A 21,497-nucleotide genomic window follows, 5' to 3' on the forward strand; every position below is an offset into this window, starting at 1 on the left:
ACGAAAAGCAATTAATTGTGTCGACCGATAAGAAAAATAGCTGGAAGAAAAAGAAGGGCGTCAGTGGCAAGTTTTCGAAGAGGACGAAGTTACGAGAAGACGTGGGAACGTCAGTTTTCTCTCTCTCTCTCTCTCTTTTCTTTCTTTTTCGAGAGTCGTTCGAACGATAAAATGTTTCTTGCGGTATGGTAATTTCTCTCTCCTGTTCTTTTCTTTTTGGAAATTTATGTTTCTTCTTTTTCTCGGGTGTAGTATGGGGGCTTGACGTGTTCCCATGGTAGAAGGGCGACCGACTATAAAGGAAACGCCCGTAGATGGAATAGGCATGTTCCGAGTAGGATGACTTCCGGTTGTGCGATTTTCAACGATCGCAAGAGACATATCGAGCTCTCCTTTTCCTTTTCTTTAAATGATCGTGAAGGTTAGAAGAACTTTACGCTAACCGTCTTAACGACACTATGTATATAAATTCAAAATAACCAAACGTTGTTGTAAGTAATGTACTTTCCGATCGGTATCCTATCATATCGTATCGTATTCTATTTAAACCTAACTATAGATAATTACATACATTTCAGTGTATCATTATCGGAAAATAATGTAACAAGTTAAGCATATTGCGTATATCAAATACAACCGATCGAACGTTATATTTACATAATATGCAATCGAAACTCGTGATCAAGATCGTTGTCGAGAATTCCTCGTCTCGTTAAGCTAATTCTTCTAAGAAATTTATAAATTACATTTCATTTATTCATAATTTCTATAAATCTATATCGTATATATCGTATATATTGTATATACTGATGATTATAACAATGAACTAAGTTAAAAATAGACATAATATATTTTATATAACAATTATTTTTATGATAAAATAATTTATAAAATTAATTTTTGTCAGATTTTTAATTTTGTCCATTGCCTGGAACACATGTTTTACGACTAATGATATAAAATTCGTGATTGGACGTAAATCTTTTTTCGTCCTTTTTTTTTTACTCTATAACTTTGGTTTTCCTTCGTTTAATCTCGATTTTGTTCAGCTCGATAAACGAATCGTTCTCATATAAAAGTTTGAAATAATGATCACGATACAATTTCGCTAGCTCATCATTATCACATTACGAAGAGTCTAAGGAGTAGTTTGAAAAACAAGAGAAGTAAGGGTCATACTAATATTTAACTTTTCGACGACAGACGATATTTCATCCGACATTCGATCGGATGTTATGCTGATTTAGTGACAAGTTTAAAAATGAAGTCCGTTTATTCAAACGAGGAGGTGCAACGCGGTAGCAAATAACACACACAAGCCTGTGATTTAATAATAATAGATTAGAGCTAAATTATTTCGACGTGGCGGCGCATTCCTTGTTAATCTTCAATGATTGACAAAAAAAAAGCTGATCTCTACTTTTCTCTAATTTTTTTTAATTCTTGGAATGAAATATAAGTTATGTGAATTAGATATTACATAAAATTTCAGATATATACGAGATAGAATGTAATAGAAGATTTGGATAGTATTGCATTAAAAAATGTAATAAATCTATGCGTACTAATGGTTGGATATGAACATACTCTATTTTTACATAACTGATATTTGTCACTCAAACTGTATCTAAAATAACATTCCAAAATAACTAAATACTATTGGAAAAATCGGATGTACTAGAAATATTTATCCTACCATTCAAAATTACTAATAAATTCAATATTTATTAGCAATATTTATCTAAATGTTTGACTCTATATGTACTTTTTAAATCGAATATATATCAAATTTATTTATATAAAAAAATAACATTTCGCTTCTCATTTAAATTATTTTTCAGCGTAAGAGATTAAATAATTGAGACTCCCGTATAACGCGCCAAAAATATTGAGACTGTTTCCATATACCACAATATATAATATATATAATATAAAATACGGGAATCTATACCGTATATAAAAATGAAATTTAATTATATTGTTGTTTTTACCGCTATTGATTTCTAATATTTCGTAATTGTTTCTTTTTTTATTTAATTTTCTGCCTATGTTTCCAAGAATAATTTACGGAGAAGAATTTTCCTAAATACCTATATATAATAAATATTTTCTCATGGATTCATTGTAAATTGTTCCGAAAAAAATCAAATAAAATCGTGTCATATGAGGAAAGTGTTCATACAAAACGATTTTTTATAATGCGAATTCATATAACACGTAACATATGAACTTCCACTCAAATGGAATTCTACTTTATTTCTTTGTCTATAATAATATTACGGACATTTAAGAATATAATAAATAATATTTTATGGTATATACATAATACAAAATTAGAGAAATTATTTTGGGTAGAAATTCGTATAATTCAATAAATAAAAGGAAGTAAAAATTGCTAGAAAATAATAGTAATAATTTTTGTCGTTTTGCACATAAAACTTGAACCCGTCATATTGGCATGTCCCATAAATCAAATGTTAACAAGGTATCGAAATAGGATTTTTAAAAGAGGACATCGATAATCGAAAAGAATACAAGAGAAATAATAGTCCAGAAGATTTATCAACATATCCACTAATTATTAATTATCAGCCTAACTCAGTTGCGGAAACCCAAAAGTAAGGAGCTTAAGGCCATTTACATAGATCATCGATCGTACGTTCTCGATGATACGATACGAAGCTCTCGATATCTTCTATCTTTTTCTTTTTCTTCTCTTCCTCCTTTTCCTCCTCCTCAACGTCGATGAAACGTAGTGGTAGGTAGTCATCGTCGTCGTCGTCGTTGTCGTCGTTGGTTACAACGTTATAACCTACGGCGCAGGTGTGCATATGTAATTCCGAATGGGTACCTCGGTCACGACACGTGAAAAGACCAGATCCACGACATCTACATTATTTATTAGGCGTACGGCAACGCGTATATAGCGAGAGTCAAGACAAACGGCTGCATAATCAACAATTAGCGAGCTGATAGGAGCTACGTGAACGTTTTTAACGAGTTACCATTACATTCATAGAGATAGTTTTAGATGTTCACACGTAGAAAACTACGTTTCTTTCCACTTTTACTTATACATTTATTAATCCTTCATAATTTTTATTAACTTATCCAGAACATATTCCAAAATGATTTCTCTAATCGGTTCAAAAAACGATTAAACGTCAAGCGTATCATTAATCAGTTTATAATTTTCAATTAAAATCTTGCATTTACTGCTATCGCTTTTCTTGATTTAATTTTATGACAATTTTTAATATAAATATTGTTTTATTATAATTTAAAAAAATTTTTTTTTTTAATCATTTAAACTAGTATTAAATCGTTACATTATTATCAGCATTTAGCTGTCTAAATTTTGGTTGTCGAATATTATTAACATTAGAACTTCCAAAACTTGTCGGAATGACTGGGTCAAATATATATAAATCGAATCTTTATAATTTTATTTTTTATAGTATAAATATATATATAATATTATTAAAATATATGTTTAATAATTTTTGTTGATTTTAAATTGATAAAAAAGAAACTACAAAAATATATTATAAAATTTTATTCTCATTATTTAAGTTATTTTATGAATAACCAGTCATTTAAACTGAATTGGTAGAGTTAAATATACATTAATTATCATTAGTTCAATAACATTAATTAAATACGATAATAACGCACATACATATGAGCTACTCATTTGCGAAATCGATTAACTCCACAAAACAAAAAATAGAGAAAATTAATAAAGTAATATACATTATTCTATCATTTATTATTCAACGCCAGTAAAAACAGTTGTTATTTAGTGATGTTTAAATGTTATTATTAAATAAAAATTATTAAAAATATAAAAAATTAAGCGAAGATCAAGTACTTTGACAAATGTAATTTTTAAAATTATAAAAGTGAAATAATATATTTAATTAAATAATAAATTTTGCTTATCAACAGCTTATATATCGAACTATCTTCTATAATATCTTATTATGAGATTTAGCAAAATTCTCGTCTCCTTTGTTTCATCTCTTTATCTCTCGGTTAATGTTCGGGATCAAGTAACAATGTCCGTTAATAACAAAAGATAATTACTCGAGTACTGTCGAGAGTATCTTTTCTCAGCTCTACCGAATCATTCGAAGAGAATGCGATTCAAGACTGTGTTAAGTCAGCCTCCCGCAAAAGGATCAAATCTATGATTCCTCTGTAGTTGATCGAAGAGAAAGAGAGAAAGAAAGAAAGAAAGAGAAAGAGAGAGAAAGAGAGAGAGAGAGAGAATTCTTTTCGTTCACGATCACCAGCTAGAATCTCTCTTATTCGAACGTGAGTTTCTTTCTAGTGGAGAGGCTACGACTCATGCTCAGAGAATGTGATTTAAGTCTGCATAAAAGACGACATTCGCGCGGAATTACAAGGGCCCACAGAGTTCCGTTCTGTTCTGTCCTCGTCGTCGATTATTCTCTTCGCTACCGAAGAACTTTCGTTCGACTGCGTGCATAGAATACCGAACGATCACTTATTGACTTCATTCACAAGAGAAAGAGAAAGAGAAAGAAAGAGCCACGTAGTTTCGTTTTCTTGAATCTCGTTGCAGAACTATTTTCCTTTGGAAAACTCAATGCGTTTAGCGTATCACCAGCTCTATTTCTTTCCAATCGCGAATTCTTTCCGTTCGTTTCGCTTCTACGTATCACGTATCCACCATTGTTTGGCCCACGACACGATGATTTTCTTATTCCATCTTAATCCACCGAGGAGAATATCCAATCCGATGATTCAGCGAACGCGATACTATACGCGACAAAGTTTAGTCATTGTCTTTGTATAAGTTTACGAATAATGCCGTTGTACCTTGAAACGTGAGAACTCATGCTCGTCGAATTACGTTAAATGTTGAATTCAAATGTTAAACAACAAAAAAAGAAATGCGATGTAAGTATTATTATTCTTACATTTAATAAGGATTTATAAACATATGTACCGATAATTATGACATCGAACTACGTTAAAAAATTGAACTAATTTATTTTGTTATTATATATTCTATTATATAATTAAATGTCGTATAAACTAGAAGATTAAATCAATTTTTTTATATTCTTTTTTCTTCTTTTTCTTGATTTTAAGTAATATCGATTTTTAGAATAAATAAGACAATTTAGATATCAAGAGGGATGCTTAAAATCAATATTATAATAATTTGAAGTTCTATCCTATCTACTCCAGATACTCCTACTTTGAAATTGTAAATGGCATCTCCTACTTCATGACATATTATTTTAAAGATAATAGAAATTCGAATCTGACCACGTTTAAAAAATTGAACTCGATTGATTCGTTTACAAGATATAGAATTATGAGATAAAGTTACAAATGATTTATTTTCAGTACTACTACATTTGAAGAAAATTCACTTTTTTAAATATTTATATTATGTTCTATTATTGATTTAACAATAATACAATTTTTTACAACTTATATTAAATGTATGAATAAATAATCCAAATTTTTTTTATCACTTTAAAAATTAATACCAAGATTGACTTATGTCCTTGTTTTCTTTTTCGATTATTTTGCGTTGACAAATTTGAAAATGACATTAATAAATACTACTAAAAAATGGATCTTCTTAACATTTAATAGTACTGAAAATAAATGTATAATTGGCTAATAATTTTTAGCTATCTAAAAATTCAATTTTTAAACTTGATTAAACATAGATTTTTATTGCCGTTCAAATGATATATCACAAATTATGGGATGCTACTTAAGATTTCAAAGTAGGGGTAGATGGAGCGAAAGGAATGGAATTTAAAATTGTATCACGTTGGTCTTAAACTTTCTCCCTCTCGATGTCTAAATTGACGTATTTATTTGACAAATTGAAATTACTTAAAATCAATAATTATGTTAAAGGGTGGTAAGTTAAAAAATGAAAGCATTGTACATAAATCTATTCGATAAATATTTATATATATATATAGATAAATACATAAATCGTATATCTAAAAGAAATGAATCGTTGATTATGAAAGTGTCTTATTTAAATCATATATTTGTGATCATGATCATCATAATGAATACTAATATAACACATAATAAGTGTTCAATTCAATTTTTCTACACATTATTGAAAAATGATTTATCTCAAAACTGATTAATAATTTCCCACTTCTAATATTTGTGAGTCAATTAACCTAACTAATTATTATAATTTTTGTAAAGGAGTTTCTAAAAAAATAAGACAATATAACATAACTCACAAACTAACTAATGTTCTCCAATTTATTTCATAACCATTCTTTCTTCACTACATTCCGGCAAGGAATTTTCTTAATTTTAATTCCTTACTTTTTAGTTATTCCATAAAAATTTACTAATTCCTTTGCCAGGGCATTTTTTATATACGCAAGTACAACCAAGTACAACGTAGGGCAAGCTATACTTAAGATAAACACGAAGAAGGATTTTATGTTTTCCAGATGTATTCTAAAAATAGGAAAAATCTGAACCCTTAAATACACCTAATAAAAAAGAAAGTTACTATTTCTCAGGTATTCTCTTCATTTTTCTTTTTGAGTTTTCAAAAAATAGCATAAGCGAGAGAGAGAGAGATATAGAAAAACAGGGTTCTTTCGTTATTGCCGACACAAATCTCTAATATAAGAATTATTTCGATAGATACAACATACGTAAAAGCAACATTACAAGTTTTCATAAATCAGTAAAGAAGATAAAGATATATAAGCAAAAAACTAAAAAATAGTAAAAATAAAAAAATGTAATCGTTATTCGTTAAAACGAAAATTAAGTAAAACTTTTAAAATTATTCGTTGGTATATCGTGAAAGTTAATAAGTAAAAGAATTCTGAGTTCAAAAATAATACGACTAATCATCTGACGGTTTTGAAGTTTGCTCGAATTACTCTCACAAACGATTATTTGTTTTTTTCTTCAGAGTCTACCTCAGTCATGATATCCTCAGGTAAAACGCGAAGAATGCAAGTATCTCGGTCGGTTAGTACTATGATCAGGAGCAAAAAGATCATTTTCTGTCATTTTCAGGAAGACTACATTTTCACTCAGTAACCAAGTACTTGCTTTTCTATAAAAGTCGTTTCTTAGAAAACGTTTTGTAATTATAATTGCCCCAGCACGTTACAATTAAATAGGTAGGTATGTATATCTTTGTGTGTAGCAGATAAACTAACTCGAACATAAATGAAGTTTTACGTCGAGAACGAAAACATTGAAAAAACATTGGTTTGGTAATGTTAATTACCAATTAGTTAATGAACAATAAAAAGAAATCTTTTAGAAATATTTTTTCACATTTTTTATTGTAATTTTTAAAGGCTTATTCATTTTATTAATAATGAATTTAATTTGAAATTGTCTTAATTTTTTTCTTTTTCCATCTTAAAAATATTAGATAGATTATAATAAAAGAAGTATCCAGCACGTATCCAAAATAAAACTAATAATTTTTTGTTCTGATCATTCTGTTAATTCTATTGAATTGAACAAAATGTAGATATCAAACTTTATTGCTAGAAGATAGGTTAATTAAAACGTACGCGAAGAAGACTCGAAAGTAACGAAAGATTTGCTAGAAGGAGGTCACATCTGTTTGACGTGACCTCGTCGTTTTTGTAATAACGTTGTTGCGCCTAACGGCCCATCTTTCGTTCAAGGTCATTCTCCGACGATCTCACGCGCGTAGTACGCTTTTTCGAAGCAATGATTAAACGATTAACCTGTTTCATCCTTTCCAAGAGCAAATAATTCAACAGATCGAAGTTTCCATTTGATTAATAGTTTCATAGCAAGACAAAGAAAGAGTCGAGTTTCGTAGTTCTAACGACCCGTTTTTCGATACGACCGATTTATGTAGATCACTGTTAAATTTCGTTCACATCGAATGGTGTTAGAATAAATGAAAATATTTCTAGTTAAACAAACAACTTAGATACATTTAAATTTCTGACGATAATCAAGAAGAACATTACCATAATCATAAGTTCTACACGTTGCATTCTAATTTCCCATTTATTATCTATTTTCAAAGCATGTGCCCACGTATGGCCAATAACGTTACCCGCATCCCATCGATTATTTCTGTAATATATTTTTCTGGTTTTTTTTCCCTTCACTAAATATTTATTGATCATTTCTTTGACAGATAACATCGAAGAATTTTAAACGCACCATTAGAAAAATTTAGAAGAACTACGTTACCGTGAAATGAAAGAGAAGGAAAACAAAAATTGTGTTCCGGTAAGATACGAATTTTATTAATAGGATATAAAAGCGACTACCAAGGAAGAAGTACCAGTGCGTGCGAGAGAATTAAAGACGCTTTAACGATACCGCGAGGTAATTAATATAATTGTCCTCGAGCGGCACACGCTAAATTGCCATTCCTCTCGAGTTTACTCCCTATTTATTTCTTTCCTCCAAGAAATACACCTGCGCGTATTAACGACTTCGATGATCAATTAATTTCCTTTAATTAAGAAGTAGAAAAAGGTAAAGAGCGGTGGTAGATAAAAAAGAGAACAAATTATTATAACATATCGAATGGCACACGTGTTCTTTTCGAATTATTTCGGAAGGTTTGAATTATAATCTCGACATTTTTTCGTGCAAACATTTTCATAAAATCATATTTTATATTATAACAAATAAAGAAAAGAAAAGAATATTATTGAATAATCAATAAATACACTTTATTGTTAAACGAAAAATTGTTCAAAACAAGAAAAAGGAAAACAAGTGAGATAAACGTCGAAAGATAAATATACAAGATGGTGGAAATTTTTGGGATTACATAAAAATATTCTTTAAGAGGATGTAGACGACCTTCCAGCCCTTTTCAGTCCTCTCACCATATCACTGGCTGTTCTCTCCTTTCGTATGCAACTGTGAACACCACCTAATATCCGATGCCATGGAACATACTAATTAGCCTAGGAAGGGAAACGCATCTCGAATACATAGTAGATATGCGAGAGAGAACGTTAGGTACAAAGGATGGTCGGTCCTTCTACTTCTGGAGAACGTCAACTCGAGTTAGGTCCTTGGTCCTTGGCCCTATAACGCTAACTATACTACCGTATTATGATCGATCGAGTAAATTACTTCCAACTCGTAATTTATATACACATGCACATTTCCGGTATATAGTATAATTATATATTGGATCTGAATAAATCATGTTAAACGTATATTTACCCCGCTCTCCTGGCCGCCATATTGCTTCCAATAATTCGGCGACGGGATCGAAGAAACGTTTCCTTGTAGTATCGAACTAGTCGTTCCTGATAAAGGAATAGCATTGTTGTTGCTTGGATTGGAAGTTTGAAAGCTATCGACGAATAGGTTACTCGCTGATTGGCCAATCTTTCGAGCTTGATTCGAAGATGAAGAAGAAGAGGTAGAAGTGGAGGAAGCGGAAGAAGGAGAAGAAGAAGAAGAAGACGACGAAGAAGTTCGAAAATGATCGTTGCAAACGATCGAAATATCGATACCTCCTCTTCCTACATTTGGAGGTAGTCTAGAGAGGTTTAGTTCGTTGGTCCCACTTTGTGCAAGACTATTACTATCACTATCACCGTTATTCGAAAATGTCCCTCGGATTTGAACGGATTCGATTTGAGAGTAACACGAACAACCGGTCCTTACCGAACTCCGAATCACTTTCGAATGTACGCTGGATGATAATTTACCGTCGAGGCCAAAATCACTTAATTTAAAGTTTTGCTGATTCATCTTGAAGTCCATGTTGTTCTTGAAACTTCGATCCATATTCGTTCGTCGATCTTTTTTTCTTTTTTTTTTCTTTTTCTTTTTCTTTCTTTTTCTTTCCTTTTCTTCTCTTCTCTTCTCTGTCGTATCACTTTTTCCCGTGAACTATTTTATCCATACGTTCGAAGTCAAACGCGAAATCTGTTGGCATATACATATTTCCCTAACCGGTTTTCCTCGACACACTGTCTAAACACTTATGTTGCTGGAGGAGAATCGGATTCACCAGTGTTCTTTAAAACGATCCCTTGATCTTTCGTATTGGATTCCGATAACGTCGAACAGATACCTCCTTTCTGATTTATGCGAATTCAACGATCTATCGAGTATCTCGTTCGAGCGGGTCATTATTCCTTGACAATTTTTGTTTCCTTGTTTTTTTCCCCTTTTTTTTACATTCAAGAAACTCGATCCTACAGAGATCGAGTGAGATACGAAATAAATATATCGATCGAATAACACATAGAGCACAGTCTAGTTGGGATTTCTAGTAGCACCTAATCTCTGCCACATTTATACTTTAAGAAAGTGACATAAATGTATATATACATGCCTATATCATATTTATGAACATATGTAAAACGTTATAGTAATAATTACGTAATGACCTATGTTTCAATGAGATTCATAAGAAAATAAGAATCGAATAAGAAAATAATATTTCGATTTTTGTAATTCCATTATATGGTCACTGTACGCTATTAAACGATTAGGCAATAGTGTTAATGTTATGATAATTAATAAAATAAACAAGTAAAATATATGAGAGAAAACGTTTATAGATTTTTGCGAAAACACAAGGATAACGTTATGCGGCCATTACGGTGTTATTTCGATACGATGAAATTACAAACAACATTTTATTTCTATAATAATAGTCAAAAATAATCGTGGACTTTTGAACAATTGACCAATCACATTTGCTTTGCCGAGCTCCTTACCTTGACACGGATCGAATCTAGTATTGTTGCTTGGCCCTTTTTAAAAGCATCCGCTCATCATGAATTTATCGTTGCGTCGATGTTTATCGTATATACGCGTGACCAATCGATTTGAGATCTTTCCAAAAATTCGCGAGCCAAATAGACGGAGAATGTTTATACTTATTTTGAAGGTGACACTTCTCAGAATACATGAAAAATTATTTCGTTGTTAACACTTTTTTAAAATGAACAATTTGAGTATAAATGTAACTTCAATTTCGTTGTCAATATAAGAATTAATGAAAAATGAGAATTTATGATCTACTAATTATCGATTTCAGTAAAAAAACAAATATTGCGCTATGCTCGAATAACAAGTTTTCTAATAACTAAAAATAGAAAAAAGAAAAGATGCATCTTTAAATTGTCGCCTATTCGTCAGTGGGATACCTAAACGTTGATCGTTCGATCGAGAAACTTTCACGGCTGGAAATCTCGCCTACCTCAAGAATAGAGGAGAAGACTCATGCCAATAATAGGCCTACCCAAGAGACAAGTCAAAAAGTTTCTATTGTGACGCCTACAGTTCAGCCAACGTTCGTATTATATCGTAGTTCGATCGTACTCATCGGTAAGGACACTTTTAGAAACGCTTCGATTCGCACGAAGATCGAACCCGGAAGAACTTTAACGAAAGAATCTCCAATGGCGAAGAACGAAGCACGTATTTACGATCGAAATTTTGCTCGTGCACATATATGCACATTACATACGCACAAGCATACACACACATACACTAGTAACATACACGACATATGCACGCACGTATGCACGTTGGCACGATTCCGTATGCACGTATACATTTAATAGAAAAGAATAGGCACATTTACATAGAAAACCACGAAACAATCGGTAGGGGGATTAGAAGGCAACTGGCGAGCAACCAGTTCAGGCAGCCAGTAGAGAGACGACTGGTTTTGTTAACTTGACTCATAGACTACACACCGCACGAACAGAGGCTGAGGTCCAGCGTAACTCCCCACCAGATACGCGACTCTAGGTGAATGCTCCCTCTTTCTCTTTCTCTTTCTCTGTCTCTCTCTTTCTGTTATACACATACACTCACACACACCAAACACTTGTATTTCTTATGGTTCATGCTCAGCGCTGAGCAAGCATATACGAGTGAGTATGTAACCTGCTTACTCGCCATAGAAAACACTTTCTGTCCTTTACTTGCTAGTATGTATATTTGGATGTGCTTCTTTTCTCACTTCTCCGAACGTTCCTCCTATACACGTATACTGTAAATGTAAGTATGTATATCGTTGTACTTACTCTCAACGTACTATCGCATCCAGTACAATATTAAAGGATTTATATGAGAATCAAGCTTTCGCGATTTACCGAACAATTTGTAATGTTTTAAATTAATCTTATTTTGTTTTTCCTTTTTTTACGAGAGATATGATATTAAATAAAAAAAAAATATTTTCGATTTGAATTTTGACAATTTTTCTGGTAATATTTCGATTTGATATCAAAATTTTGGATTTTATACGATGGGTTACGCTTAACTGTATTTTATTTTAACCACAATCATAAAAATATGGTAAATACTTTTAAATCGATTTATTTTCAGCAAATAAAAAGAAGAAAGGAAGAAAAACAAATTATTTGCAACAAAAATTCCATAAAATGTGCGATGCTTGAGGTATTTTATATTCTCAATTAAACATTAATAGTCGTAATATATTCGTTCCAATATATTCGTTAATACGAATTATTAGTTTCTTTTAAAATTCGAAAAACGAAATATATTGTTTTTTAAACGTACTTAAACTCGATCACATATTTCGCACAAAATAACGAATAAAAATATCATATCTTCTCAAGAAGAAAACAAATGAAGGATCAATACTATGAAAAGTATTATATAAATGAAACAGAATCGTGATTAAAATGGTGAATAACAACAAAAACGAAATAGAGATATAAAAATATAAAAATAATAAATATAAAATGTGTGTGTGTGAATAAATATATATATATATATACGTAAATATAAAAAATAAAATAACTGCACGATAAATTGTACGTTATCGGGGAAACCTCAAGGACTGAAGCAAGCGGTCGTTGAGATAGAAATAGAAAAAGAGAGAGAGAGAGAGAGAGAGAGAGAGAGAGAGAGAGAGAGAGATAACAGAAATTATTCCAATGTAATATTTGGTAAGCGTGCTAGGGGAATCGCATGTTATCGAAGGGTAAAGATAATGAAGGTATAAGGCGCTATCATTCGTTTCGTCCTTCGAAACACGGATGAGAAAGCGTAAATCGTAAAAGACGTGCCCATATATTAGTCCTGTCGGTTGAGATTTTTTTACTCTGTCATATCTGCTCCCTTCCCCCTCTCTTTTTCTCTCTTGTTCTTATCCAGTTACCATGCGAGAGGAAAAAGGAGAACAAAAAATGAGAGACAGAGAGAAAGATATCGGATTCTTTGACCCACAATACGAGAGAAAATGAATAATACCGCGTGCTAGAAGAACAACGTTATAGCTTGCTAGTTCTTTTTACGAAATGGAAAAGACGTATATTGATTCAAAGGGGGCAGTAAGCGTTGTTTACAACGACTATCTCTACCCTCTCCTACAGAGAAAACCATTAATCGTGGATCGTTTGCGATATTTTAATCGGCTGCTATTCCTTATTCACACACCGAGGTCAAATACCTCAGTAGACTTAATTGTCTTCACGGTTCATTTCTCTTTTTTTTTTTCGTAGTTTTCGATACGAGAGAAGAATTAACGAGGAAAAATCCCTAAAGAATGAATTGTTCTACTTTTATTATATATATATATAGTAATTCATCAATATATGCCAACACTTCAGGAGGTAAATCTATACACGTTAATATAAATTTTTAAAAAGTCATATGAACATATGTTCTATATAAGTACCCCTTGATTTGGAGTTATGGATGATAAAAGAAAATATATTCCCCTTCTTATCATATTATATTTAAATATATATATGTATATATACTTGCGTAATGAATAGTTTTAATATTTTTTCTCATTATATATCCCATAAAATAATACTTTTCTCAAAAAAAAAAAAAAACGAAAAAAAAATATTTTACAGTTTAATTCAAGAAAAAAAAATTCTAGAGAAAAGAATAATATGAATAAAGAAATAAGGAAATACAAAAATAAAATTAAAATTAAAAAGTAGATATAAAAAAATGTTTATAAAATTTTTCCTCCGACATATTGAAAACGGTTGAGTATTGAGATCTCTCGTAAGGTTTAATATAATGTTAAATTTACAAAAAAATCAGAGACTATAAATGCTGGTGTTGCCCTTGCAAGAGAAAAGAAAAATTAAGTTTCTAATAATCTTCCCTTCCAACCATGAGAGAAAAGAAAAGAAAATAATTATATATTTCGAGTTCCCATGGAACATCGCGATTGATCGATCTTCGTAGCTTTTCGAAATTGCATCCTTGAGTGTCCAGAGTTAGGCGCTTCTTCCATTACATTACTAGAGGAATACAGAAATAGTTCGACGAGTTTGTATATAAACGCGAGTAAAAGAAAAAGACGGAAACAGAGAGGGGTGGGGGAAAGAAGGAAGAGAGAAAAGAGGGGAATGAAGAGGGAAACGGTGGGAAATACGAGAGAGAGAGAGAGAGAGAGAGAGAGAGGGAGAAGAGAATTACGAGTTATGCCGGAAAACGGTGGATTATGTGTGTTTTAGGCCCTCCACACTTCCCTCTACTTCTCTACTTTTCAAAGCCGAGGAGTTATGTTTGAGCACGAAAAGTAAACTTCGACTTGGTGGCGACGCGCGAGCCGCTTTGTACGGATTAGAAGGCGCCCGTGCCACTGCTGCCGTCGCCACCCTCATCCCCACCCTCCACCACCATCGCCACCGTGGTTGCTGACGCCGTGCCGCAGTATCCAATGTTCTCCTTTGTCCGTAGAAGAAACCGATTCTCCTCTTCCAACGAATTTTCTTTGCAACGAACAGAGAAAAGAAAGAGAAAGAAACATAACAGAGCCTATAACGGTATAACATTTCGAAAAAAGATAAATGAACAAAATATGTTGTTTATTTCGTTCCGCATTAAAAGTTCAATATTATAAAAAACGTTTCATATAAAAAAAGAGATAAGAAATATAGAATAAAAGTAAAATTCAAATCTGCAAATCTATGAATTAGGAAACAATTATTGAATGTTAGATCAAAGCGAAAGATGTAGATTTAATTTTTTAATATTATAACTTTGTAAGTGTTTTTATTTAGTTTTGTTTTGTTTATAAGACTCTGTTCTCTTTTTGCAATGCTAATAGGCAAGCAATAAATCAGTGTATAAATGAAGATAAATAATTTATACTACGGTAAATATTATTTGCATATAGATAGGATTGGAATAGATATGAACATTATTATTATTATTATTATTATTAAAAATGTTATAAAATAATCGTGAATTATAACGAGATTTACATATTATGTTAGTATGTGTGCCCTTTGGGAAATAATGTTGGATTTAACGATCATATTATTAATTTAATGTGTTTAGAAGTATTAGGACGATATTAACCCTTTCGCTACGGACACCGACTATAGTCGGCGGCCGCACAAAGTGCTGTGTGTACGGACACCGACTATAGTCGGTGTCGCGTGAACCTACGCTTACGCTTAAATTTGTTAATATGTTAATTTCTGAATACTCAAATTATACTCATTTTTATGTTTTTTATATAAAATGACGAAACAGTTGTTACATAACTCTCAAAAAAGTATCCACACAAGAGAATTCCAAAATATCATTGAAAGACGTAAGCCACTGCAAGTAGCAGTAGCGCTACTCCCGCGGAACGGAGCGCCGTAGCGAAAGGGTTAACTTCGTTAACGTGTGTTTTTCTCTTGTCTCGTATGAAAATGTTGAATGAAAAACTTCGAGATCCTCTCTTACGGTCTGTTAGAGTAAAGTGGAAACCGCCTTTCAACGTTGCTAAATCTGAGAAAAAACTGGCCTTCTCAGCATGCAACAGGTAGGAAAGATCGTGTTCGCGAATAGAGTCCACGGATCACGGGGCTAGTACTACTACGCTAGAGCCGAACTAACGAGTTTTCGCTTTTTTCTGAGAAGAACTGGCCAAAAAAAAGTTGCATCGGGATAAAATTCTTTCCCGCATTAGAGACTGGCATACATACATAGATAAAGATTAGGATACGAATGAGTACATTAGTGTCACGATATATTAAACTTGGTAAGAACACAACACACGTTTCTTCTTTCTATTATATAAATTTAATAAATTATCAACGCAAAAAGGAAGAAAAAAAATTGTTTTCTAGCATAAACGGCATTAATTAAAATAGACGTTAATTTTGATTGTTTACAACAGAAATTTTGTATTTCGCTTGAAAAATTTTACAATATTATTATAGAAATACAGATTTTTCTTATCGTCTAGATAGTGCTCAAGAAGAAATAAAATCACACGAATATATAATATATGACATCATTCTGAAGTTGCAAATAGATTTAAGAAAAAAAGAATTCGTTAAATTTTATTTGAAAGTTACAATAATAAGTGTATTTAACTGAAGCATCACGTAACGTAAGAAGAATATATAGATAGTACGTATCTAATGCAATGCCAAGTGATGTAATATATTAAATGTAATTTCGACAGTATAGACCTATAGAAAAATCTATCAAATTCTTGTTAGGAGATAAGAATGTGAAAGAAATCTTCTACTTATTCGAATCGAACTGATTTCTTCACTTAGGTGTGATAATAATTCATGTCGTATAACCAACGATAGGTTGATACCCTTTTCGAAAATATATTATGACAACAACTAGGATGTTATTCGTTTAGAGATTAAGAGAGAGAAAGAGAGAGAGAAGTAGAAGCGATTCGTGCGAACTGGATAAACATGTGCCTGTTGTAATAGTCAGGGTTTCATATTATGTATGTTACTTACGAAATATCGTTTCTCTATTACCTCTAATCCCATATTCCGATACACTCCCGATATCTTCAATTAGCTTTTCTGGACAAAGTACAACATTCTCGAGAGTTGTTAAAGATTCAAGCGTAATAAAAATAAAAATCGAAATAGCATGAAATAAAAGAGAACGAGACAATGATAATAAAGAGAGAAAGGAAGAAAGAGCATCACACACAAAGAGAAAAAAAGAGGAAAAAAGAAAGGGAAAAAAAGATAGAAGACAGCGATGAGATAAGGGTTAATCTCAGGGTACTTTGATAAGAGAAATTATCGTTGAAAAGAAAAAGAAAAAGAAAAAAAAAAGAAAAAGAAAAAGAAAAAGAAAAAGAAAAAGAAAAAGAAAAAGAAAAAAAAAAGAAAAAAAAGAAAGAGGAAGAGGAAAAAAAACAAATATCAGAAAAGGAAAAAAAAAGGAAACTAATGTCCAACTATATGGATCGAAATGAAACAGAATGTGAAATGCATCAGTAGAGAAAACTCATGTGGTTGCTGATGATTCGCTGTTGGCGAGCGATGAAATCGACAGAGAGACAAAAAGAAGGAGATGAAGAGACAGTCTATGGTTCAGAGAGGGGAGAGAAATAAAGAGAGAAACAGAAAAGAGGAAGAGAGTTCAGGGACCGTCTAAGCGTATGCGACTCGTCGCATGATTATGGTCCCATTCATGTGCGACCAGTTCGGCTCGTTTCTCTCGTCCTTCGTGTTCCGATGTCGATCCATATCTACGTTCGCGACTTTGTAAAACGAGAGAGGCAGAAAGAGGAAGAGAAAGAGAAAGAGAAAGGTGTATATATATATATAGAAAGAGAAAGAGAGAGAGAGAGAGAGAGAGAGAGAAAGAAATATGCTTTTATTTCTAAAGAATATAACGAGTCTTTTTGTTTTTTATATTTACATTGAAAATCGAGAAAAGATATTGCTTCTTATAATATACTTAAATCCTTCTGGTTCTTAGAATAACAACTGTTCCAAATTTGAATCGTTCGATGCCAGATCGATTGATTTCATTTTACAAATTTTTTATAATTTTATTATCAAAATACTTAATTGGCACTAAAGTTTTTAAATTTAAAATAAATTTCCTTAATAAATAAAATAAGCACAAATTGTACATTTGTTTAATAATTTATTATATGATTGCATATAATATTACCGATTTTATCTAATTTTTATTCTGTAGAATTTAATGGATTTAATAAATAAGTAGCTCATTTAACGACAGTTTATGTAAATCTATGTACATAAACCGGTTAAACGATTCTGGTTTTAAACAAAAAATAATATATTTTCTATAATTGAATGCAGTAACAGTAAATTTGGTACTAATTTGAATAATAAATAAGTTCATTTTAAGATAATATTAATAATGTTGATTCTCATAAAATCATATGAAGAAAAGCAATAACATCGGACGTAAAATTTTAATTGAAAATTAAAAATTGGTCATCACGATAGATCGTGGTGTACGTTTAGCGTTAAATCAATTATTAACCTTTTCGCTACGATCGGTGACTATAGTCACAAAACGTTTGACTACCACCATGTATGAGCGGTGACTTATATTTCACTATTAAAAATCTAATGAAAATTCTCTCTAAGTAAAATCATTTCGAACGAAATATAACCTTTTTTTTTAATAATCGTACGACGAATGAATTATTTTCAAGAACAATTCTTTTTTATAAAGTCTAAATAACTTTTATGTAAAAAGAAAAAATAAAAGATAAAAAGAGAGAACAAAATTTGAAAAAGAAATAATAAAGAGAAAATAATATAACACGTCCGCGTGTTAGTTTTCTACCGGCACTGTACCGGTTTTAAAGGACTGCCTAGTCAGGGACAAAGATGGAGGAAGGAGGATGTAGAATGGGGAAGAAGAGGAGAAGAAAGGTGGTCACTACTCTTAACGTGCTGCCAGGTATACACGTAGCGTACCGGACGTTACTCACTGAGAAATGTGTGCGTGGAGTATGAAGTTAATAAGAGAGAGAAAGAGGACAAAATGAAAGGGAGATATAGAAAAAGAAAGAGAGAGAGAGAGAAAGGAAGAAAAGAAGAGAAGGAGGAGGAGGAGGAAAAAGAAAAACGGAAGTAGCAAGGGAAAGAAGGAAGGGGGAAGGGAGGATAAGGAGAAGAAAAAAGAGATGGAAGAAGTAAATACTTTGACCATCGAAGAGCAAACTAACCAGACTGCTTGCCGCTATCTGCAATGTAATATTATTTGCAATAGAAAGAGTGGGGGGAAGAGAAAGAGAGAGAGAGAGAGAGAGAAGGATAGAAATGGGGATTAGTAGTAAATGTTAGAGAAAGTAAATGTGTAGTAAATGTGAGAGAAATAGAGAAAAAGGTGGATGATAGACAGGATTGTTCGATAGGATAGAATGAACGGAATATTGTTGTTCGGACAACCCCAACATTTTCTATCCTTGTTCTTTACTACCTTGGTAGCTTCTGTATCATGATTATATATGTAGGAAGAGATTGTGATTTTTATCTTCTCTAATTTGCTTCGACGTACACGTATAAATATAATGATATTACAATTTAATAATGATTAAGCAATTGATTTAAAATATGTTCAACAATTTAGGTTTAATCACATAAAATTAATGATTACAAATATATTTAATAGTAAAATAATTATTAGTATCTCTCTTCATTTTTAAATTTATTACAGCTAATATCTCTTGTTTTTGAACAATTTTAATTTCGGAAAAAATCATGTCTATTTGGATATCGAGAGAAAAAGCATTGGAAAATGTACAGAAAGTATTATATATATATTCTTATTATAAAAGAAATTACCCACCCCTGATATCCAGTGTATAATGAATGCGATAGATAAAAGTATTCTTTTTTTTCTGTACCGTTACGATTGAAAATTATAATTCGATACTGCATATCTTGTCTCTTTTATCAAATATTGGAATATTCGATGCAAATGTAAAGTTATGACATTGAGTAAAAACGACCATTGACGGTTTATCTACATTTAATTAACACTCGATATGAAATGAACATTTTCGATGTTAAATTGCTCTTCAACGTTTTATCCTCTATATACAAGATGTCTCATTTTAAACAATATGGCAGAATATCTCCGATCTTATTTGTTTTATAAGCAAACGTTTCAAACCAAAATTTATAGATTTTGAGGGAGAAATGTAATATGCATTGCAGCTATTTCATAGAGGGCACTATTTTTTCAAAATACGGAAGACTTAAAATATCGATTTCCATTGAAAACAAATTGTTATGACTTCTGCATCTTGACAATAGCATCCTTTATGAAATATATGAACTCATATTAAATTTTTCCCTCAAAATCTAGGAAACTTTTATTTGAAACATTTGTTTACAAAATCAATAAAAAAAACATATAGAAAATAATTTAAGCATATCTCTTAAAATGAGAAACCCTACAATAATTATTTATATTATATTATTAATTTATCATGTAAGAATATAATATTTATCTGATTGCGTTTACTATTGTCCTTGTCTTCATTTTTTTTTTCATAGAATAAAATATAATTTGTTAAATAATTTTATAACGTTTATATCTGAAGAAAAAACACAAAAAAATATTTAATTATTATAAAAGAGAAAAATTCAATGGGGATAAAACACGTAATTAGAAAATTAGAAGTTTCTCTAAGTAGAGCAAAGGAACGCGAGCTCGTGGCCGAGAATGAAATTGGCGAGACTGTCTGTCGCCTTTGGCAACGTGTGCATTGCGCACGTGTTTTCACGACGAGAAGTACGATCCATGGGTAGTCATGTTAATAAGAATGGCGTACGGTATACGTTCTTCCGAAGAGTGCCACGTAGTGATTGCTATAATCTTTGTTTTATTTACTATTTAAAAATAACCCAAAAAAAATACCAAAACATAAACATAAACAACACACGTTCAGCGACGACATTTTTAAGAGAACATTAATTTCGATGGGGATCAAAAAAATAAAATAAAAATTATAAGATCTATAAGATTGTTAAATTTATTGACAGAAGATCGACGATTGAATCGAAGGATATTTTTTGTACTCGTAACTTATCCAAGATACAAAAAATATTCTCATTCATAAGAAACAATTATCAGTTCATTTAAAATTACTTTTATATAAGATTATAATCGGCATTATCTGTATCCATTATTAATAAAAAAACAACAATTACTATTACTGACGTCAGATTTAATTGAAGTCGATGGTAATAGTTATGAATTGTCGTTTGATACATACATTTATATGTCTATATACATATGCATATACGTTATCTAAATGCAAAATATGTTTCTTTCACAACTCGAGAACGAGCTATCGCAAAAAAAAGGCAAAAAAAAAAGAGGAAAAGGAATAGTCGCGCCTACGGGTCCTTTCGCGCTTGGAGATAAATGAATATCAGCGAGAGGGAGGGAGGGAGAGAGAGAGAGAGAGAGAGAGAGTGAGAATGAGAGAGAGAGAGAGACGGACACAGCAGAGAGAAAGAGAAATAGTCGTATATCACGAGCTGGGTTAAATAAATAACAGCAAAGTAGAAACGACAAATATCCGTGACTCGTCGCGATTCGCTAAGGGAATACGTTTTCACAGCTTTAAACGCGAGCCGGTCAGTCAGCCAACCATCCGACCATCCAACTATCCAACCAAATAACCAACGAAAAAACCAAACAAATAACAAACCAACCAGCTAGCTTAGTTAGCCAAGTAGCTAGCTAGCCAAGAGATAGATAGATAG

At 31.6% G+C, this 21,497-nt stretch overlaps 1 protein-coding gene across 11 annotated transcripts in view; it reads right to left on the bottom strand.

Annotated features, from left to right (window-relative positions):
- The window catches only part of LOC122520910 (transcription factor 12), a 37,154-nt gene extending 26,263 nt beyond the window's left edge, over positions 1-10,891 (bottom strand). For 6 of the 11 annotated variants that reach the window (XM_043641275.1, XM_043641308.1, XM_043641268.1 and 3 more), the window contains exon 1: positions 9,229-10,891. In XM_043641275.1, coding sequence (XP_043497210.1) covers positions 9,229-9,801 — 573 coding nt within the window. In that variant the 5' untranslated portion in view covers positions 9,802-10,891. The remainder of the gene's footprint in view (positions 1-9,228) is intronic. The other 5 variants (XR_006304624.1, XM_043641260.1, XM_043641301.1 and 2 more) reach the window with 2 other exon arrangements.
- Positions 10,892-21,497: the final 10,606 nt, after the last annotated feature.

Source organism: Polistes fuscatus, unplaced genomic scaffold (assembly GCF_010416935.1).
Source record: "Polistes fuscatus isolate 324 unplaced genomic scaffold, CU_Pfus_HIC Scaffold1, whole genome shotgun sequence".
Taxonomy (NCBI): Eukaryota; Metazoa; Arthropoda; class Insecta; order Hymenoptera; family Vespidae; genus Polistes; species Polistes fuscatus.